Here is a 24,107-nt window from a genome sequence, read left to right on the forward strand (position 1 = left end):
AAGAAGAAAGTTGAGAGGTGATAACAAATGAAAGATACCGAAGTGAGGAGGGGATGGAAAAAGTTCTAAATTATCACTGGAGGAAACTTTCAAACTTACAATCCCAGAAGACCAAAACATTTATGACTGGCTTTAAAACTCTGACAGTGATGGAAGTGTAAAGGAGTAAAGCACTCATTCTATTTATTTCAATCCCTCCTTCAACAGGCTAGAAGCAGTGAGTGAACAGTTCAGACTCTTCCTCCATGTTTTCTGTCTTACCATTAATGTCACAGGTTGGTTTAACTACTAAAGTAATGTTTATGACGAAATATATTTATCGTTTCCAGAATCCAGGAAGAAACTAATGTCTTCACTGATTCTGATTGTTGTGTTCAGAAACAGATTGTGCTTTTTTTTTTTTTAAAGCAAAAATAAACTAGATAAAGCAGTACTAAGCTTCTTAATGGGGATTTATTTTGAAATGTTAGTACACTTCCTGTGCTCTTTTTGCAGGCATTCTGTGCAGTGTATAGCACTGCTCATGTTTACACAATACTTCAATGCATTCAAGCTTCTTAAATTGTGCAAAAAATGTATTGGGTAAAGAAAATATAATACAGGAGACCAAACTGACCTTAGGTAAAAATGGTTAATGAACCTTCCTAATGTCTGGTCCTACTTTTGTTTTCACTGCGATTAAAAATAAATAAGTAAATAATTTTTTGTATTTATATTTGCAGTTTGTCCTTCCGTGGTCTTTTTATTTTTTTAATTAAGACTGCCTTTGTTCTTTAATGCTAAGTGCCCTGAGATGACTTTGTTGTATTTGGCGCTAACTGAATAAAATTGAAAACATCAGTCCTACAGTCATGTATTTATTTCAAAGTAAGGATACTTAACGGGCTTCCAAACACTCAAATATATGGGCTTAATATTAGTACTTGCTAACCTGCAGGTATATTTCAATCAGCCATTTGCCCTTCCAACAATCTATAGTGAGCAGATATTAGGTGTCCTTATCCACAACAATATCTAGTATATGTTACATGTGAAGACGTACGTGAACATCATCATCTTGACTGCTTTCTTAAATTAAAGCATTATTTTTTTCATATAACCCTTCAAAATGAATCTTTTCTAATAGTCTAAAATGTCTACAATGTCCATTTTCATTTAAAGGGGTCGTATGTTTAGTTTAAGTATATTTTTGCCACGTAATCCTCAAATTGAATCATGATATGTAGAGAACCCTGTTAGTGATCGGATATCATCTATATTGTTATTAAATCAATTAATGGGCCTACCCTTGTTACCAGGCCTTACTAGCTCCTTAAAACATAGGCGTTTCTGACTATAGGCGGACGCTGTTTTTGCACAGGGTCCCATGAGCCACTGGGGGGCACAATGACAAGTCCTTGGCCTCATCTGAGTTGAGGGAAGTTGACCTGTGTGTATCCCTAATATAATAAAAGTAAACAATCCTTAGCTGTGGCTAGTGTTTTTGAGGCATATTTAAGTCACATACTTGCAGTGTGTGGCATCAGGTTTTATAGGAATGATTGACAGGTACTAATTAATCAGAAGCTCATAGACAAATAAAAGGATTAGGAATATCTCCATGTACGGTGATTACAAACTGCATCTTGCTCAAGGCTTCCACATAGAAACAAATGGCTCTGCTCTGACTTCAAATGTTTATTCATGTATGATATGAAAAACTTATTACTGAACTGTCACCCTTATCTTGTGTTTTTTGTTGTACTTTTCTTTTACTCCGATGTGTCATTGCACCGTGTTTCAATGACCGTTTAAATCGCACCTCTCAGGGGAAATACAATGTTTGAATTAATTATTATAGATAGACCTATTAAATAGATGGACCTATTCAATACTATACTGCATACCAGCTACACTGACACTCTACTGGAGCATACATGGAAACCTCGACTCGTACGCCTACAGACACTGGTGAGTGAGAGGAACTATTCCCAACATGAATTCCCGTCACACACAACGACAGCATCAAATGTTGTAAAAAAAATAAATAATAAAAAGCAGAAAAATTATATGGGAAAGCTGAGCTGAGACAAGCTGGCATCAGAGAGTCAGATTAACCTCCATTTGAGACAACGCTGGGTGTTGAACACAGCGGGGAGAGATCGTTCAATACTTCTAAAAAGTCACAAACGTGTGATGTGATGAAACGGCGAAGACAAAAAGAGCTGTGACTCTTTCTGGGGTTTTGCCGTGTGATCTAAAGAAACCCTCTCACACTAACAGAGAAACAAAGCTTGCAAAAAACACTAATTAATAATGAACGCCTCTGATTTTAAGAAAACAATCAGTATTAGAATAAATAAAATACTCAACGTTGGTTCAAGTACAACATTTTACAAAAAGCAAACCAAAAGCAGCAGAGTCAAGAAATCAACGCTGGGTGGTTGTAAAAAAACAAAAAAAACCTACTGTCACACGGTACAACACTTCTTCTTTGACTCTTCTGGTTTTGATACGTCATTTCTCAGTGATCGCCACCCTTATTTACAGTTTGTACTAAACAACTTCAAAATGTTCAATTTCTAACACAAAAGTCGATCCTTTTTAGAAACAAGGTAATAGTAGCCTGATGCTTCAGGTCAGTGTTGGGCTTGTGAATAAATGGGTCAGATAGGGGAGAGACAGATGAGGAGAACAGGCCAGCAAGGAAAGTGTAACACTGCAGAAAGTGGGGGACAGTTATTGTCCTGATTGGCTGCTCTCTGGGATAATTGTAATACTGGATGACTTGAAGAGGAGGGCAGGGTTGATGTCCTGTGACGGGGACAAAGAGGTTGAGTTTTGGGCTGTTATTGAGATATGGGTCAAAGGGAGACAGGTAGGGTTTTAGTTGGCAGCAAAGGAGTAAATGGAGTGGGAGGGGTTTGATCTTTTTTGGTTCAGAAGTGGGCGTGGTTGTGCTCTCCTCCGTGGTGATGGCCCTCTCTGTGGCCGTGCCTCTTGTGCTTTCTGCGCTCCCTCCTGCCCTTGTGATGATGGCGCCGATACGGCGGGCTCTCCGGGCTGGCAGAAAGAAGAAGGGTGACAGTTGGTAAGAAAGAAAACAACATGACAGCATACATGGAGTTTGCAAGGGTGCATTGCCCCCCACCCCCAATTGTCAATAGTTCTAATTACAGTTTTTCCCAAAGTCATTTGAAAAAATAAAATGTACTGCTTTGCATTTTAACATATTACTGTTAGTTTCATGTCACAGATGTTAGTTCTACCCCAGTTTTCAGCCAAATGGTCTTAAATTTTTGAGACTTTAGGTTGGTTTTTTTTTTAAGAGGTCAACAGATACAGGATTTTGAAAGGCTGATGCCAATTTAAAAAATTTAGCCAATGGCTGATATACTTTTGGTGGTGGTAATGGTCAAAAAAAAAAAAAAAAAAAAAAATGATATATATATATATATCTCATTTTTTTTTTTTTTTTGCCGATGGCCAATCTTGAAAAAAGTCCATATAGTGGCCCGATATCGGCCCGATAACCTGTAGTTCTTTTTCTGCACAAATCTTCTTCACAATGTAAATGGTGCAGGAACACTGCACCCAGCAGTTCATGTACAGTACTGCAGCAAAAATAAAGCTGAAAGCAGCCGCCGGCCTGATTTTATCATGAATTTACAACATTAAACAAGTGTTGATGCAAATTTTTTTAGTCAACATTATCAATTATGTTACTAATCATTTTGCATTATTGTATATGCTACACACATTGTGGTTGGCACCAATCTTGAGACAGTCTATATATTTAATTCTATTCCTTTTTTGCACCCCTTGGCAAGAATCTCAAACTCCGCCTATGCATGACAGGAGATTTGTTAAAGAACCGTGCAGAGACACAAAAGGTGAGCAGGTCAAAAACATCAAGAGGTGAAAGCCAGTAACAGGTGAGAAAAAAGGTATCAGAAGGCTTAAGGTTGGATCCACATGACATCCCGACTGTTTCAACCATGCTGAAGGGAATTGGTTTCATCCCACACTTAGTAACTGGTGCCTTAGCAGGGACACAGTGAACTCGCCGCCCACTCACAGCCATGTTGCAGGCTGGTTTCTGAGCTGCCAAATTCAATTTTTTTCTGTAGCTTTTAAAGTCGACTGACAAACAAATGTCATCTGCAGTAGAACCAATTCATGAGACGTATGCATACTAAATTAGGTGCATGCGCGCACAGGCTCGGTGCAAACAACCATCGGAAACACTTTTGTTTTTCTATAAACAACACAATGCCATCGTGTTGCGCTGTTGAATGCACAAATAGGAGTACCAACAATCCAGGACTTAAACATTCCAGATAAAGTAAAAATCAGCTGGTTTATGGTAGAAATAAACTGTACTCTCTGGCCACCCCTTTCATAAAAGTCTGTTTACTTATAAAATGTCAGTGTGCGTTAAGATTCTGGTGACATTTACTGGAGATTGTTTTAGCTTATTACAGCTTCTGAGACTGGAGTGGTGGAATAGTTGGTGAGCAAAGTCAACCTACTCTGCAACTAATGATTACTGGCCGATTTTTGGTGCAGATAATGGTGACGCAACATCACATGGGCGCGCACGCGTCAGTCACGTGTAGGGATGCACAACGTTAACCGGGTTCGTTTGGGAATCAGTTCTTTGTCAAACGACTCTTTGGAATCGCTAACAAAAAGCCTTTTACGATTCTGCTATCCATTCTTCCCGGGCTGCGCCGCCACTGTAAACAAACGTACCCCACAACCAAATTTGCGATGACATCACACACACAAGCTGCTGCATTTCACAAAGAATTACCTGTAATTCCTGCAAGAGGGATCTGTGCGCCAAAGGCGGTAACAACCAATATGTCCAAACATTTGGCCACACAAACACAACATGTCCTTTTACTCAAGTAATGCCGTGTCTTTGACGTACTTAGCAGCACCAGTGCTAGCACAGCAGGTAAAATGAAACAACTCTCTGCCACTGGCTCTACGCTGCACTAACTATCGACTCCTTTTAAATGCAGCTTTTATACAGACAAGCTTTTAATTAACCATTTTTATGAACTTGGCGTTAACATTGTATTTTCTTTCTCCTTATTTTGAAGGAATGTTTTGTATTGTACCTTTGTAAATCACTGTTTATTTTAATTTGTGAAGTACAGTGTTTTTACTGTAAAACATTTTGTGATTTCTATTTATGAATGGTGCTATGTAAATAAAATTTACTTACTTAATGATAAAAATGAGGTTAATTTATTATCTTAAGCCAATAGCCGCTTAACTTGTGGACTCATTTTACTCATTTGAGTCTTGTTTATTCTCAGCGGTGAATAACTAAGATTTATATTAATAAACCTGATATTTATTTTATAAACCATGTTGTATTCTTTTCTGTTTTCATGTAATACTTGTTTTTCAGCCCATTTGGAAATTGATAAGCAGGAATCGATAAAGCACCAGAATCGCTAAATCTTCATCAATATACATCCCTAGTCACGTGTCTCATGTTTGTCCACATTGAAATGGTCTATTAGTCACAACAATAATACAACCCTGTGCAAATAAAAAACTAACTACAGCACAGTTTCCATTAATTATGTCTACATTTGAAACTGATTTAATTTAATCACAAAGCTTCTTTTTTTGTATTTGTATTGATTTATGATCTAAATGTTCATAAGAGTGAAGGGATAACCTTTTAAGTGATTAGATAGAAGTCAAAGAGGGAAAGTTTATTCAGGACTCCAAATCATAGTGATAAAAACTGAAAGTAGCTGCTCTGTTGGACACTGTAGACTAGAGGTGTTGATATATCGCGATATTACGTCGCACAATCCTCGGATCGATTCAAAAATGCATCTATATCAGTTTTAAGAAATTTATTTTTATTTATTTATTTTTTTAAATACTTTTATTTAACCAGGAAAGTCTTTTCCACTGCAGGAGACATTGTAACTGCACAAAGAAGTGCACTGAAACCTGGGCATGTTGACCCGCTTGTGTTTTTTTCAATAAATCTAAAAAGAAAGTACTAACTTTCTGCATTTATTTGTTGTTCTAGGCATATACCTTAGTTAAGTTGCACTAAAGTCAAAGTTGGTTTAAAAGCCACAGGCAGATTACGTTATTTTTTTTTATTTTAAGTTGTTGGCACATGGCATGTTAAAGCCAATGTTTTTGAGTGTAAAATATATTTCATACAGAATGTTCTAATGAAGGTGTAAGATTAGTTGTTTAAGTCATATATAAAAAATAATTTAATATTGGGATATACTGCATCGTATCCTATGTATCGGGATACGAATCATATCGTCAGATGCCAGGCAATACACACCACTACTGTAGACACTAAAAACCCATTATCTCCTGCTAGGTCTCAGCAGTTAGAAAAAAATATGCTCTTCATTTTAACTCCTGCTGTTAAATTTCCTTTACATAAAGAAAAAAAAGGAATTAATGCAAATCTATGAATTTGCCTTTTTTTCATCTGAATGAATTTAAATTAACACAGAAAACATGTGTTAAGTGCCACACTGGGAATACGGGAACATTCCTTTTAACCTCAGGCCGTGTGCATGCTGGGAAAAAAAAAAAAAATGAAAATGTAAGTCCGTCATGTGGCGTCGTATGAAACTTACATTTTATGCAGATGATTTTAGGTCTGTCCCACTTGCCGTTGGCGCGACACTTAGCAGTGGGCACGTGGCGCTGCAGGAAGCCCTCAGCACACTGGTAGCGCACCACGGAGTGGATGTCATAGTGGGAACGTTTTCGACCAATTAGGGAGGCATTATCCACAGTGGGAGGTGGTCCACAGAGTACTGTGAAGGAACAGAGCACGAAAAATTATTCATGATGAAAACCCATTTTCTGATCCAACAATACTGGATGACTGTTTCAACCATTCCAGGATCCCATGTGATTTTTACATTCAGATCTGACACACACACATGCACGCACACACGCATATACACTGCAGAATTGCAAGTTTTAGAAACCAAAAAAAAACAAAAAAAAACCTTGTAGCAGAGCAGACTTCAGTGTGAACTGATGTCTGCAGGACATCTGTCTAAGTCAGCAAGTGAGTGGGCGCCTGTCAAAATAACACGGTCTCAGACATACAAAAAGGAAAAGTGGAGGCAGCAGAGAAAAAAAAGGAAAATCAACACAGAAGTGGTTGAAGGGGAGATTGATCGTCTGGTCAATAGTCGACACGATGGAAGAGTATCATCTAAAGCTATAAAGTAACTCAAATATACTTAGATTTGAAAAAAAAAAAAAACTAAAAAGTTTCAAAGGCTTTACTAAAACTAAATAGGAGGAGGAATAAAAACAAGACAACACAGATGAGAATACATAAAAAGGACTGTTCAGAACAACTCAAGAATGTTTGACCAGAGAGACATGTAAACCCATGTAAATTTGCGAAGGTAAAACAGGGGACGGGACCCAGATAAGCAAACTGCTCCTCTCGTCTCCTTTTTCGGCATGTGCATGTAACCATGTCGGAAATAAACTGAATAAATAAATAAATATATAATAGATGGTTCAATTGTCAAAGAAGCAAAGTTGTTGATGAAAAAAAAATCTTGCTCAAAACATTACATTGGACGAGGTCAATGTTTCCTAAACTTTTTCAGCTCCAAACAAAAATGTAGTTTTTACAAAATGTAGAAAGTCAAGCTATTAAATCTTGACTCAAATGAGTAGAATGTAGGCCTACATAATTGTAGTTTACATCCTATAGCAGACATCAAAAAATGTTATTTCAAGTTGGAAGGAATACACGATATACAAAAAACTCCCAAAACACAGAAACCGACAGCGAAATGCAACCACTTAAAATAAAATGACCACAAATACACAAAAAGAACCGACACATTACAGAATAGCTCCAAACACACACAAACTGTCAATAAAATTGCACAAAATGACAGGAAAATACAGAGTGACCTCAAAAACGCATAAAACAGAAATGCAGAAAATGACAGAAAAACAGACAAAAATTTTTTTACAAACACACACATAATTACTCCAAAAAACAAGAAATTACGAGACGAAGACAAAACATTTTTAATGCTGACATGAATGTTGATAATAGCCCTCGGATCAGATACACACATCACATTCTTCTGCCCCCCCGCTGTGATAAAGTTGCCCATTCCTGTCCTACAGTTTAATCATATCAGTTGGAATTTTTAAACTAAATTCCACTGTCTTTTCTGTTTCATAATAGTAATATTAATTATATAACATCAAACCAGTATTGTTATTGCTTCCACATTAGTGTCAGCATCAATAAAGCTCACACTGGTACACACTACACAGATAGACATCTTTACTTCTGCTACACTGTATCGTGATTACAGGACCAATCACAAAAAGGAAAATTAAACATTTTATTTGGAAAAAGTTCCACAGTCCTAATACTGGTGACTCAAAGAAGATCCATCCTAGGCTTTATTTGGCTGATGACCCACAGTTTGACTTGTACGATAAGTGAACAATGAACAGATTTATGCCCCATTACCCTCAGGTGTCATTGATAGACTTCAGAGAGAGAGAGCAGACATGTCAGAGGAGAACTTCCTCGCAGCTTAAAGAATCCCTCTCTAATGTTGCTGTCTTTGTCCAAATACCTCTCAAATCTTGATCTTTCAAAAGCAATGCCTTCACCTCTGATGATAGCTTTTACGCCACATTTACCATCTCATGCATGGTGGGGGGAAAAAAAAAAAAAAAAAAAAGGGAGCAGTGAGCACTTCCCAGTTCCCACTCACTTGAGACGAGTATTGACTCAACACAAATGGAAGGCTAAAAGGTAGTTTTCCATTAACACTCTCTAAGACTTACAGCGGATTAGTTTCTACAACAAGTGAGAGTCCACCAAAGGGGGAACACATTCAAATGTTTTCTTCCACGAAGAGAGCCATTAAGAACTATAATTTCACAGGCGACAATTAATGGCCCATTGCCATTGAAGGTAACTTCTGGTTCTGTTTTTTCTCCAGTGACTAGGTACTAGTGGGGACTTTCAAGGTATGATTTCTCACATGTATATGCTGGCAGGGCCAAGTAGGGCTGAGTCAGACCAAATGTTGATGTCCATTTCCCAAGCACACTGATTGGTGCACAAAATGCACACACTGCAAAAATGAGATAAAGCTCCTGCCAATGTTTGAAGTTGGGAGCCTCGGTAATGCTCATTTTAATTTGCCTGGGACAATAGAAGGCAGAAAGGTACTCCACGATGATGAGATGTAGATTTTCCTTAAGTTGGTCACTGACAGACACATCCAATTTGATTCTGCATCATCTCATTAATGCATGTTTAATGTTTAAGCCGCCACTGTTACAGACAATATTGCCACGTTTACATGGGAGATTTAATTCCTCTTTAAAGAGGAATAAAAGTTAATTCCTCTTTAATCTGACCTTGTAAACACAATTCCTAATGCTAATTTAATTCCAAATTAAAGTTAATTCTGAATTAGGTGGCTGATTTATTCGTTTTTAATTCTGAATTACATACTTCCCTCTTTCTTGTAAATAGTTTAACACTTAAAGCCACTTTAAGTTAATTCCGGTCGTTTTAACGGCAAAATTTGACGACAAAATCCAACATGGCCACTCGGACTTGAGCTGACATAATAAGTGTTAAAAGACATGGATCTATTGAAAAGAGTGGATGGACGGAGGCATAAACGTGTGGACATTAATAAGTCCATGTGTCCGTGTTTAAACACACACTGAGATCAGCAAACGGATCAGGCTTCACCGGGTGGGTGATATCACCAAGTTTATCATTGTAACTCAGAGCTACTATATTTACAAGGGAGCAAATATTTATTTCCTGGTTATTGTTTTCCGGAGTTTTACTGGGCTTTATTTATCAGTGATTAGCTCCTCTCTCTCCTCCGCTCTGTGGACCAAAGTGTGCTATTGTTGAGCTGTTGCTTCAAATCAAAATAAAGGTGTAAACAGTTCTCATGTGTGGTGTTCTGTGTTATAGCCAACAATAAAAGGTTTGTTGTGTGTTTCTCCCTGTCCAATACGAGCCTTCCCAACCCCCAGACCAAAAGCGGAATAAACTAAAGCCAAATAAACCGGTTTACGCGAAGCAGAACACTTTTAATGCCAAATGATTTAATTTGGAATAACTAATTCGAATTAAAAAAACGTCATGTAACCGTGGCCAAGTCTACAATGCATTTGCAACAGTTTTATTGTATAATCAGTTTTGTCTGTCTTTGTTTCCTGTGTTGTGTGAGGTGTTTATCTTGTATCATTAGAAACTCTTTAAGACTTTTTTCAAAGAATCTAACATCTTCACTAATGCCATACTTCCAAAATACATCTTGCAATGAAACCAATTAAAGCATGAAATGTTGATAATGAAGTTATACATTGTATTTACTATAGACCTGTATACTATATGTTTGCTCATTAGGTCCAGAACCTAACATCCTCCATTCTGCTGTTATCTTAGCTGGGCATGTTTTCTTCCACACATAAATCCAAAGACCTGTAAACAAACAACTGATGTCACAGGGTTTAAGCAAAGGAGGATGCCTGAAAAAATTAGTCCAGCAGCCAGAATGGATCCACATGTGTCTTCAATAGCAAATGTTGCAGGTTATTTTTGGTGCAGCATGGCAGGGGGTTGTCAGGGAGTGTTGGAGAAAACTGGGAAATGGGATATCTCTGAAAGGTCTTGGAGCTTGATGATCAGCATACGTAAAGCTGGATGACTGCGTGACATGGACATATTTATTGTGAAATTTAATTTAATCATTTTGCTTATCAAGGATTGGTTTGGGATTTTCCTGTGATGGACACTATAGTGAACCATTTGTGCTCAATGGATAGACTCCAGTGCCGTGCAGTCAGGGTAGGCAAGGTAGGCAGTGTCTACCCAAGGGTGAATTGATATATTGATTTGTTTTAATTATAATAAAATAATAAATTATTTATTATTTCTGATAGCCTACAGTATCTATAAGTTGAAAGTGTGGTGGCTAGTGGACGGGATAACACTACAGTCAGGATGACAGCGCTGGAGACAATAAAGAATTTTTCTTTTGAGGAAAAACGACAGCTTTTAAAAGATGGGAGACCAACACCTGAGCTACCAAACCTTCAGCAAAGGTAAGGTCAGAAAATTGTTCATATGTTCAACAGTGAATGGTAGGATTGGCTTTGTCGATGCTCCTCACTGAGGCTGTTCTGAATTGTCGTCATTTTCTCCGAGTTTTCAACACAAACAACGGATGCGCTGCCGTGTCATGAGATATATCTTGTTGGGAGAGTATGGAATAATTGTTTCTTTAATGGTGTTTTACAATGATGATTTTGTTAGATAGCTAAATGCTTGTTCATGTGAATCTTGTTGGGTTTTTTCTTTTATATTATGAATTTTATATTTTGATAAGCACATTGAGATGACTTTGTTGTAAATCGCGCGATACAAATAAAGTTGAATTGAATTAACACTTGCCAGCAGAAACGTATGAAATTGTCATTGGTGGTCTTGATTTGCAACGTGCCTACCCAGCCCTAGTGGTCATGACACGTCACTGCTAGACTCCCTTAACAATCGATCAAAATCTGGATATAAATACATTTTGACTTTAATGTGTTTAGCTACTCGTTTTCCCCATGCCATAGCTTTACGATCCATTAGAACCAAACCAGTAATAAAAGCCCTTGTACAGTTTTTCTCTACGTTTGGGTTACCTAAGAAAATCCAGACTGATCAAGGCACTAACTTCACATCTAAGTTGTTTGCACAAGTAGTTAAAGAACTGAACATCAAACATAAAAAATCCAGTCCTTATCATCCGGAGTCTCAGGGAGCCTTAGAATGTTTTCATCAAACCCTTAAATCCATGTTGCGCAAATTTTATTTGGAGACTGAAAGAGATTGGGATGAGGGTTTACCTTTGCTTATGTTCGCCATTCGTGAAACGCCACAGGAATCGTTAGGTTTCAGTCCCTGCGATTTGGTATTCGGCCACACGGTGCGTGGTCCTTTGCGCCTCCTTAAAGAGAGGTGGCTGTCTGATTCGCCTCCTACTGAACATAATGTTCTTGATTATGTCAGCTCGTTTCGTGAACGTCTCCACCATGTGTGTAGACTGGCTAAGGAGAATCTTGCACAGGCTCAAGTTAAAATGAAACAGATATGACAAAAAGTCTGTGCTGAGGGATTTTCACCCCGGTGATCAGGTTTTAGTGTTACTACCCCAGCCCGGATCCAGCTTACAATGTCGGCTCACTGGACCATATGTGGTAGAACGTAAAATAAGTGACATGGATTACCTCATAAAAACCCCAGACAGAAAAAGACAGACTCGTGTGTGTTATATAAACATGTTAAAGCATTATCTCGGTCGCGATAACACCCCTACGCCATCGGTCAAAGCCCCTGTGATGTCAGTTGTGAATCGCCCCCGTTATACAAAGTTACAGACGATGGTTTAATGGAGAAAAGTGGGTTAATGCCCATCACTCGTCTGCCAAACTCTGAGATCTTAAATGATTTAGAGTCATTCTTGTCCTATTTGTCAGAGCCTGCTCGAGCTGATGTTACTCAACTAATCAAAGACAATCTAATTCTTTTTTCTGATCACCCCCATCAAACCTCTGTTTTGTTTCAGGATGTTGATGTACAGGGTCATTCCCCCATTAAACAACACTCTTACCAGGTCAACCCAACAAAACGGGCCATAATGAAAAAAGAGGGTGAGCAATCTTGTTGAGCACAATTTAGCTATCCCGAGCCTCAGTGCATGGAGCTCCCCCTGTGTTTTGGTTCCAAAACCTGATGGAACAATGCGATTTTGTAACGATTATAGAAAAGTGAATGCTCTCACAAAACCTGATTCTTATCCGTTACCCAGGATGGAGGATTGTGTCGATCGTGTAGGATCTGCTAAATATCTTACAAAGTTAGATCTTTTAAAAGGATATTGGCAGATTCCACTAACTCCCCGTGCAGCTGAAATCTCAGCGTTTGTTACTCCTGACGCTTTTCTACAATATTCAGTGATGCCCTTCGGTTTGAAAAATGCACCTGCTACTTTTCAGCGCCTTGTACATAAAGTACTGGCTGGGGTGGAAAACTGTGGCGTACTTGGATGATATAGTTGCCTATTCATCCAATTGGTCTGACCATAAAAAGACATTGTCAGACATTTTTTACTCATTTAGGCCAAGCATCTCTAACGCTTAACTTAGCAAAATGTGAGTTTGGAAAGGGAACTGTGACCTACTTAGGAAAACAGGTAGGTCAGGGCCAGGTTTGCCCTGTTGCAACTAAAGTGCAAGCTATAGTTGAGTTCCCTGCTCCTCAGTCCAAACGTGCCCTTCGTCGTTTTTTAGGTATGTGTGGGTACTACAGAGGATTTTGTAGGAATTTTTCTGAGGTCGTCGCTCCCCTCACTAGCCTTGTTAGCCCTTCGAAAAATTTTGTCTGGACTTCCGTTTGTCAGAATGCCTTTGAGTCAGCCAAAGCCCTCTTGTGCAGCTCGCCCGTTCTCGCGGCACCTAACTTGAGCGCCCCTTCAAATTATAAGTCGATGCAAGTTTGTGGGGTGCCGGTGCAGTCTTACTTCAGGCTGATACTCAAGAGATTAATCATCCTGTCTGCTACTTTTCAAAGAAATTCAATAAACATCAAACACATTACAGTACAATAGAAAAGGAAGCATTAGCCTTGCTATTAGCATTACAACATTTTGAAGTTTATTTAGGTTCTAGCTCGCAGTCCATCCAAGTTTTTACGGATCATAACCCTCTGGTGTTTCTCTCACAAATGAGGAACTCCAACAATCGTCTTATGCGTTGGTCCCTTCTGTTACAGGACTTTAACATATCGATTCGACACAAGAGAGGCTCAGAAAATGTGCTGGCAGATACGTTGTCCCGATCCTCTTTGAATTAAAACCCTGTCCCATGGTTTTAATTCTTGGGAAAAGGGGGTGTTACTACTGAGGTCGTATATGTGAGTGTGTCTGTCTATGCTGTGTGTGTGTGCTTTGGTGGGTGTGTCTTGTCAGCCTATCATCCGGGATTCATTCCACCTGTGGAGGAGGGGATGGAGTGACGGGTCCCTTCCTGATTGGTCAAACCTCCACAGGCCGACCAGTCAAAGGGGAGGAGACAACGCTACCTGACGGCGCGGCGGGGCAGAGAGAGGCGCATCGTGTCACTCTTCACTGGTCTCAACCATTGGAGCAGACAACAGTCAGGAGTGTGGGACGAGTGTGAGAGACTTTTAAGCGGCCGTATTTTGTTTGTGTTTATTTTGGCTCACAGCTCCCTCCTTTAGTTAATTCTCTTTTGTGTTATAGAAAATTGTGAATAAATAATTGTAAACTTAGTTTTGTCGATGTGTCTGCTTGAGACCAGGGAAAGGTGGCACACGGTCCAGTTCTCCTAGGCTGGGCCGTAACAGGGATAAACAGGTATTTTGGGGATAGTGGTCAGCCTTTCTATTTGATGAATGTTTCTGCTTTAAACAACTCATTAGTACCCCCTGCATCTGCAGACATGACTAATAGACTAGAAATTGGGATGATAGCATTATTTCTTGCAATGCATTACAGTTACCATAGATGTAAATTCCCAGTTTAACAATACAATATTGATTCTATGGATAACGGTACCATATTTTCCAATATCACAAAATCATCCATGATTCAATTTTGATTTGATTCAGGGGTTTTTGATTGTTTTAAGACAATATTTGACAATTGTATTGCTGAAACATTCTAGAGATTTAAATGAAAGTCATTTCAACAAAAGGAGAAAAAAAAATACGTTTCACTCAAAGTTGATCGATGGTTTGACTTTGCATTGATTTGATTGGCTTGTTGCTTAACCGATTGATATATCGATCCAGACTGATGGATCATTACACCCCCAACAAGTTACTATGCATGGATAAGTGTGTAGAGACAGGGCACTCAAGCATGAAGTAATCAAACTAAAAGTGACATTGCCTTCCATGGCACGCACCAATTTAAAAAAAACAAGATTACGCTCCACAAACCGTCAGCAAAATATCAAAATACATTTGCTGCACATTTTGCTGAGCCGTAAGTCGATGTAGATAAGTCTGCCTATGTATCCTGCATGCTAACAGCTGGACCATCTGAGAGATGCGCACACTTTACCGCCACACAGCTCACTGCCAACTGTGAACTGGTTTTTCACTCAATCCTTCTTTTCAGAACACATCTGAAAAATGACAGGTTTATGCGTGTTGTGCAACAGACACATATTGCTGACGGCACTGACAGCAGCGTATCATTTCCCAAAGCACTCCCGCTGTCTGCTGAGTGTCAAGCAGAATTAGATGTCTTCCCTGTGAACATAATAACCCTTCAAAGAAGCTGAATAATTTCATAATATTTGTGTCCCACTGTGGGGAGAAGAAGGAGAGCTCAGAAGAAGACTGTCTGATGTTTTATATTGTCACTGTTACTGAAAGTACAAATATATCCTGTTCTTTAACAATGTTACTCCACAGCAACAATGTTCACATAATAAACCAACCATAACCCTCCCTATTGATAATATGCAAGTCTATTCCAGAGATGGACAACTTCTATCAGAGTGGGGGCCACAATAACAACATTGTCTGACCCGAGGGCCACATTATCAACATTCATGTTAACATTTAGAATAAAGACCAATCTGAGCATTAATACAAGATCAAAGGGTTTTGTCTTTGTAGTCTGTGTGGGTTTTCTTTGTTTTTGAGTTTTTAGACATTTTGAAAATTATTGTCCTTAATTTCTTGTCAACATGGCAACTTTGTGTTGCCTAATGTCATTGAGTGTTGTCATTTTGTGTATTTTTCTGTCATTTTAGGCAATTTCGTGGGCATTTGAGTATCTTTAAGTTTTGTGTATGTTGTTTTTGTACTTATTTTATGTTTAAGTAGTTGTTTAGTGTGTCTTTGTTATCATGTTGTGTACTTTTGCTGTGGTTTTCTGGTGTTTCTTGAGTTTTGTGTGGCATGTTGGGCTTATTGTAACTACCAAACTCATGAATTTGTTTTGGGGACCGTACAAAATTATACCGAGGGCCGCCAGTTGCCTACGTCTGGTCTTTTCTGTTCACCTTTGTGTGGTTTCTCCAGCACAAAGCATGGTTGTTAAACGCTGGGATTAAGACACCTCCCTCATACATTCAAACACATGTGATAGTTTTGGATTTAATGTTTAAAATCAATATTCATTTTGATTGCAAAACCAAAACTGAAAATAGGTACTTATTTTGTAAAAAAACAACTATCACCCACAGACAAACTCACATAACCCCAAAATAAAAGAAAATGAGTCACTAAACAGGAGATAATTACATGCTTGGATAAGTTCATTAAATAAATGTATTTGTACTCCATAAACTAATATTCTTTTCCCCATTACCTAAACCAAACACACACAAAGCTGTTGAGCCTCCTGGAGACAAACATTCAACCCACCAGAGACACTTGAACCTCCTCTCTTTATAGACTTCTGCCCAGCTGATCCTCATCAGCTCTGAGCTCAGTGCAACAACTCACAGATGTCACCAATGACTCTAACGAGCCCGAAGCGCACCTAAGATACTTAAACACCGAAAAACTAAAAGAAAGAAAGTGAAATCCACACATTTGAACCTTTAAACCCATAACAGTCATGTAAAAGAATATTTTAGCCTCATCGTTCATGATTGTTTGTGCTTATCGTGGCCCGCTGTGTGTTTTGTTACTGATTAAAAAAAATTATATCAGTTCTCTAGTGCAGTGTCAAGTACAAAGTAAACCCATTCAAGTATTAACATGATAGGGTTAGGGTCATTGTAGTTGATCTGACACTGCATTTTATATTATCCAGAACAAAAGCAAAGTCTACTTGTGGTTTACCATGAAAAACATTGTCAAATACAATACATTTGGTACTCTCAAGGACATTTATCATCAAACAGCTGTGTGTAAACACAAATAAATATATAGATTTAAAATCAAATGATAAACAAGCTTAATTTCATGAATTTATTCTTGAATATTCAATCATTATTTAATATTTTAATATAAAAAATACAATAAAGAAAATCAGCTACACTAAAAGCTGATATTCGGAAAATGAAAAGAGAGAGAGAGAAAATTAAAAAGCTCTCCCTAAACAGCTCCACTTCCTCCCCCTGCCTCTGCCAATCTACCAGAAGCCACGCCTCTACTTTTGTGCACGTGCAATGTGGGACATAACAACGTTTAACACTCCAACACGTGTAGTATTGTTTTTCACTAATAAAACAGTTACGGTAGTTTGATTAAAACATGTTTATTACCTGTCCATGAGAAATGTCGCCAAATCAGGGTCTGTTCGAAATCTTTTTAAAAGCCAGTCCCTCCACCTTTGAAAAGCTACCTTTGCTTTTTGAAACTGAACCAAAACGGCTCGAACCAATCATGAGGGGCAACTAGCGCATGCGCGGTTTCAGGGAGAGGAACTCGCTGGGCTATTAGCATAGCTCTGAATCAAACTAGAAAGATGGTGACGCAGGAGGAATGTTAACGTCCGGCCTTGTTTTTGTGCACAGTTTACGCACGTGCATTCACTTTGATTGACAGTCTCCACTACAGGAAGTGGAAGCCTATTGGCTGGGCAATCACGGCGCGATTTTAGATTTGTATAGGGGTCTATAGGACAAAGGCGGGACTTAATTACATTGACGTATATGAAGGACCACTGGCAGTAGACCATAGTAAAAGACTAGTTAGGTATTTTTTTGCATTTCAAAAGAACGATAAATATACATAGATTTCTCAGAAACTCTGGACATTAGCTTTAAAGCGGACTTTAAATAGGAACAAATGCATCTATTTTGAAAAAGTAATACATCAAAAAGAGTATTTTGAAAATTAGCTAAATTTAAAAAATAATGAGCCTAATGAGCTTTAAATTAATTTCAGCACTTTTCTTCATGTGTGACAGAATCTAAACACATTGGCCCTCATTTATCAACCGTTAGTATGTTCAGATCTGAACACTGTTCACTTCCTCCATTATTCTCTTCCACAGAACGTTTAAAATGAGCTCCTTTAATTCCAGTTTTCACACTAAAAAAAAACACATCTTCGCGTGTCTTCACCTCACCTGTGAGGATGATTTTCATCACCTTGCCAATGTTTTTTTTTTCATTTCAGTGGGCGGGCCCTCCGAACCAGGAACATTTGTTAACGACAATCAAATTGATCAAGACTGGTCAAAAACGAATGTTTCATAAAATCCACCCTGGACCTGTCGTACGACCAAATGTGCTCAGATTTGCATCCGTTTTCATGCAAGGTTGATAAATGAGGGCCATTTAGAGTGATTATCAGCAGCTTTATTTATAGCAGCACATTTCACCTCCACAAATAATCCACCACCTTTTGAAGGTGTGGATTTTTTTATTTTTTTTTTCCTTTTTGCTGGGCTGTATTAATCTGTGTTTCTGTACGCTGTTACCGTCCTCTGCTGTAAAGCCTAACTGTTCTTAATGTTTTCATTGAGTAAAAATACACTTTGAGTTATTGAATTGATTAGAATCATTTCTTGTTGACATTGTTTTTTGTTAGTTCTGCCGTACTCACTGCCGCTTCATCCAATGGCAGCTGTTCATGTTACTGTTACAGTATTACTGCTCGGAGCGAAGCATTCTTGTGGCTTGTTTGTGAATCGTGTGAGCCACGCTTCTCAGGGACTGGTGGGCCGCACATCTGAGGTGTATTCCAGAAAGGAAGTTCAACAAACTCTGAGTCTATCCATAAACTCTGAGTCAACATACCCCGCGATGAGAAACTCTGGGTATCTGATTCCATTACATTACAAAGTGGGTCAATCAACTCTGAGTATGTAAACCGTGGGTTACTTACGTGCATGAGCGCGATAAAAAACATCATTAATTGAGCAAAGTTCACATCTCATTTCTACTGATTTTGAATGTAATGTAGTCGCCAGTCCATAAAAGACTTCCTAAAAAAAAAGACTGAGCTTGAATTCGAATCCACGACCCTATGCTCCCAAGGGTGCCTGCATACCCGCTGCACCACAGTAACCATAGAGATGAGTGCGTACAATATGATTGAATCCTGGCGGCGCCACTGCTCTGAGTGGCTATTGTTAAAGCTGCTATCCAGAGTTTCTGAGAAACGTCTCGATGTCCCGCCCTAAACAGCTCCACTTCCTCCCACTGCCTCTGCCAATTTACCAGAAGCCACGCCTCTACTTTTGTGCACGCATATCGCGGAACATAACAAGGTCGCATCGTGTCACATTGATATAGATCTATTTGATTGACAGTCTCAAAAACAGTAAGTCAAAGCCTATTGGCGATCGTTTCCATTTGTATATGGGTTGATAGGAGGAGGGACTTATATACATTAATGTATATGAATGACCACCGGCAGTAGACCATAGTAAAAGACTAGTTTTGCATTTTTTTTTCGCATTTTAAAAGAATGATACATAAACATAGATTTCTCAGAAACTCCAGATATCAGCTTTAAGTACAACGCGGACACAAAATCACCAAAAGCAGAATTAAATTAAACTTAGGACAACCAGATTGACACACACAGGTTAGCAGACCTGCAGACTTATAGTGGATGTAGTAGATTAAATGAAATATATTTAAAAAGGGAACAAAAACTAAATATTTGCAGTGCAAAAACATTCAGATCTCCTGAAACTAGACTGTATTGACTGAGCGCACCCCCCCAAAACCCGCAAACCCCATTACAGAATGGCATCCAAAGCAATTTGAGCTTCAGTTGGATCTAACATGGATCAATGAGCCTTGGCTGCACAAGATCATTCAGCTGGTTCACAGCTTTCCATTCCCTCAATCACTTTTGATGAAGTCTGGAACCTAGAAACACCCCCAAAAACTGCACTTTAGCTTTGATTAAGACATTAAGCATCGAGCCCTGCAGTTCCCCTACATCTAACAGCAATAGATGTATATAATAGACTTTTCATACAGTGTTTTTTTACTGATGACATCTTGTGATCGCTGATCAGTGCATTTAAAGGCACAGAATTAAGTGATTATATAGTATTTTTTTGGTCTCATCAGATGTTTTTCAGATTTAAATCCCCACCGTCCATACAATCGTGGCACCCCAAGGCCAATCGCGTTTTCTGATCAGTTTGTTTGACGAGAACAGAAACAGATCACATGTTAATGATTAACCAGGTGGAGAAACCCAACGTGGCGCTGACAAACTCTTCTGATTAAACTGCACAGTACAAAGGGTTAGTCTGAGTAGAGGAAGGATAGGATTGAAAGTGGGGAATAGATGAAAATTGCTGGTGATTGTAAGTGACTGATTATGGTTGAAGGTGGGCTTGATCTTGGGGACTCGTGACTTTGTGCATTGAATTTGGGTCAAATGTTGAGATGAAGAAGGAAATTGATTTCTTTTCATACCAGAGCAGACCAGGAGGCAACATGACTGTTATACAAAGCTTTAAATGTCCCCTGGGCTGAAACGGAGATACAGCGTTTTCATTCTTAAAAGACAGTAGAAGATTTTATATAAGAGGCACATGGTGGGATACACGTCACGACACATAACCGCAGTTTCCCTTTTTACTTGTTATCATCTACAAGTTCCTAAAAAACCAACACAAGTAATGTATTATCAAAGTTCTTATCCTTCCAAAAACAAGTCTAATGTCTTAATGTCTGATTACGATTGTAAAGGTATGAATTTAAATAATCAAATTATGGATTGCCAACAATCCCTTTGTATCACGTGTCAAACTCAAGTACCAGGGGCCAAATCTGGTCCTTTAGAGCATCCAATTTGGCCCACAGGAGAAAGTAAAAATGATGGAGAAAACATGAATCATTCTGTAATTTATCAACTAATTCAGATGTAGAAATCTCAGCCCCTTTCAAAAGACACAAATCCATTGAAAAACCATTTTTCATGGCTTGCAGTTTTCCCATGTTTCTCTGACATGATAGCAGTCATTTTCAATCAAAAATTAAAATGGAATGAAAAATCAAATGAAAATTGTTCACAAAATCATGGAAATTTAAAGAGAACACCCTGCAGGGACTGAGATTAATCACTTGTTGGTGTGATATTGTCAGTGTCTTACGTACTTTATATATTTTTAGATGGAAGTGCAAACTGGGGCATTATAATGTTGAAAATACTTGTTTTTCCGCCTAAAATCTGCGGCCCACTTTAGATCAAACTGGTTCATTTGGCTGCAAAAATAAATTGAGTTTGACAGTCCTGCTTTATAATATCTATAAATACAGATATCTCAGAGAAATGACAAACTCAGGGACATTAATGTCTGTCCTGTTTTACACAGCCCATTTCGTATGGGAAGTTGTTTCACTTTACACATTATGAATTGGCAGAAATAACCAGCGTTTGTACAATATGGTAGAAAATGTCATTATTCAAGCTTGTTTTTCTGCATGTCACCTTTTAAAAATAATTTCATTCTTCAGAACTGAAGGAGCCTCTTAGATGAGAAGTTAACCATCTGAAAGTAAAACTCAAAAACCAGTTACATCGACTAAACTACCAGAATCCACATGACCACGATGAATGGAAACGTTCAGAGACTGTTTCCTAATCTTTTCACAAAACAAATAGTCAACAATAGCGTTTGATCATGTTATGCTGAATATGACTTTAAAATAAAACTAAAACTGAAACAAATATTACATTTTGAAAGGAATTATGTTTGGTTATTCACACAGCCTTCAGTTGATTTGTCACTTATTTTCTACCTATTTGTATTTATTGAGACAAAAAGGATTTTGTTTATCTACCAAGGGTTTAACAATTAATCCATTAGATCAATGAATCGATTTATATTCCTACGATCCAACTACATCAATCTGTGCTCGGCAAGTTGGCCCTCCTAATCAATCTAAAATCATTTTAAAAGGTAATCAATCAGTTGCATTGATTTAAGCACAGCAGACTTTATATGGCTATGTTTTAAAAGCACTTTTGAAAAATAAAGACTTTACGACCAACACTTGGTTTGCTTATGTCCATAATAAACTTATAGACTATTACCTTACAAGAAACATCAGGAATCTATGAAAGCTCATCTATCTGCACTGTCCGATATCCAGCAATTTATTTCACACTCGCACTGACTGAATTATTATTTTGGTTAAAAAGTTGCTGAATCTATTTTAAGTCACTGAATCATTCTAAGTTAACCAATATCGTCCTTGTATCAAAACGGCAACAACGAATCGTGATTCGAATTGATTCGTTGTTAAAACAAATCGTTACACCCCTATTATCTACCATTAATGTATAAGTGGAATAAGCAAACACTATGAAAAAGGTACATTTCTGATACAGTATGTGGCACAAAGGTCTTTAATAGCACACAGCAGTGAGCTTATATGTTTTGGTTTTCTGGTCATGAAGCAGAACATATTTCCCATCTAAAGGTGTGCACTGCTTTACTAAGAGAGGAAAATCAGCAGAGCTGTGATCTCTGATACCTTCCTAAAGTGGAAAATGATGCCAGATCAAAACAGAGTGCTGCAGCGAATGTTATTCCACGTGTACATGGGTGGAATAAGAAGTCTCAGACTAAAATCTTCCACTGTATGGAGAGGATGTGAAATATGTGTTATGTATGTACAGTATTGTGCTTTCTGCTTCTCCAAACGTTGCAGTCAATGACCAAAATTTTAAATGAAAGTAGACAACTATACAGTTTGTCCTCACCTGTTCCCTTCTTGCAGACGTACGGCAGGTTATAGTTGCAGGGCACATCGTTCCACTTGCTGTTCTCATGTGCAATCATGACCACACAGTCTTCCCCACCAGCAAAGAAGTTGTCTGGCTGGTTTTCACGCCAGTTCTCATATTGCTGCACAAAAACATAAATAAAAAAAACTTCTTTAAAGGGCCCATGTTACGCTAAATCGACTTTTCTATGCTTTAAACATCATAAAAGTTCTATTTAGGCTTCATACACATGCCCAAAGTGTTTTTTTCATTGATTCCCTCAATCGTTAGTTAGAGGGTGATTTCCTCCTTTCTTACTACAGGGTGAGCCCAAACACCTCGCTCCAATTTGATGACGCGTTCCCACTTTGATGACCAATTTGACGCGGCACTAAGCTGGATAAGCCACGCCTCCAGGAAGCTCTCTGCCGTGATTGACATGTAAACAGACACGCCCACGAAGGTGAGCATGTCAGCATCCTTCGCACAGTGCTATGAATGTATTTTCTACAGTCTATGTATGTACCGGTGAACGCCCCGCCCCCACGCTCTGTCTCGTGTTTATAAAGCAGCATGAGCTCAGCTACGGAGTGGGTGGGAGGAGGGCAGGCCGTCCTCTCATGGATATGTATAAGTAGCCCGCTAATCAGCCTGTGTAGAGTTTGTGTAGAGTTGCTCAGAAAGTGACTTTTCAGAGGCTAAAACTGGCGAGTTTGGGAAAATAAACCTCAAATACTATGTTTTTGGGGTTCTTAGAACAAATGGAGATGGGTGAAAAATAGCATGATATGGGACCTTTAATGACCAGGTTTCTAACACAAAAGTCTGGCAGACTGGACTAAATAAAAAGTGAGAGTTGGATCAGATTTTATTAAGTAAGAGTCAGACTCAGTAGTAGATTCTGACTGAGATATAGATTCCTCGAGGGCTAAAGATTATCCTAAACATGAAATAATGAAGTTATTAAGGACGTAATGGGCAAGGTTTAAACTGAAAACACTAAGAACACATATTGAAGAGGTGAAATGCTGTTTGTAACACTGAATACTGATGAGTTCTCACCAGGTCCATCTTGTCCGTCCACTGAAAGTCGTCCTCCACTGTTCGGTCGTTCAGCCCAATCCAGGTGTTGTCATGGCTTAGACCTTAGTGAGACGTAACAACATCCATACAAGCATTTTAAACCATGAGAATCAGCTTCACTGCTCATTTTGACAACAAACAAATATCAGTTAAGTTCTTTGTGAACGTTTTCTCTACATATACTGCATCTTTGTAAAAAAGTGATCACCTCATCACATTACCACGTTTGCCATATGCACATGACCTTTCTTTATTCTACTCTATATTTAAC

At 38.5% G+C, this 24,107-nt stretch overlaps 1 protein-coding gene across 1 annotated transcript in view; it reads right to left on the bottom strand.

The window, feature by feature from the left end:
• Positions 1-2,705: 2,705 nt before the first annotated feature.
• The window catches only part of ncanb (neurocan b), a 224,072-nt gene continuing 202,670 nt past the window's right edge, over positions 2,706-24,107 (bottom strand). The window contains 5 exon segments of the mRNA XM_028443465.1: positions 2,706-3,028; positions 3,031-3,042; positions 6,624-6,806; positions 22,751-22,895; positions 23,816-23,898. Coding sequence (XP_028299266.1) covers positions 2,919-3,028; positions 3,031-3,042; positions 6,624-6,806; positions 22,751-22,895; positions 23,816-23,898 — 533 coding nt within the window. The 3' untranslated portion in view covers positions 2,706-2,918.

The sequence above is a fragment of the Gouania willdenowi genome, chromosome 4 (genome assembly GCF_900634775.1).
Source record: "Gouania willdenowi chromosome 4, fGouWil2.1, whole genome shotgun sequence".
NCBI classification, from domain to species: Eukaryota; Metazoa; Chordata; class Actinopteri; order Blenniiformes; family Gobiesocidae; genus Gouania; species Gouania willdenowi.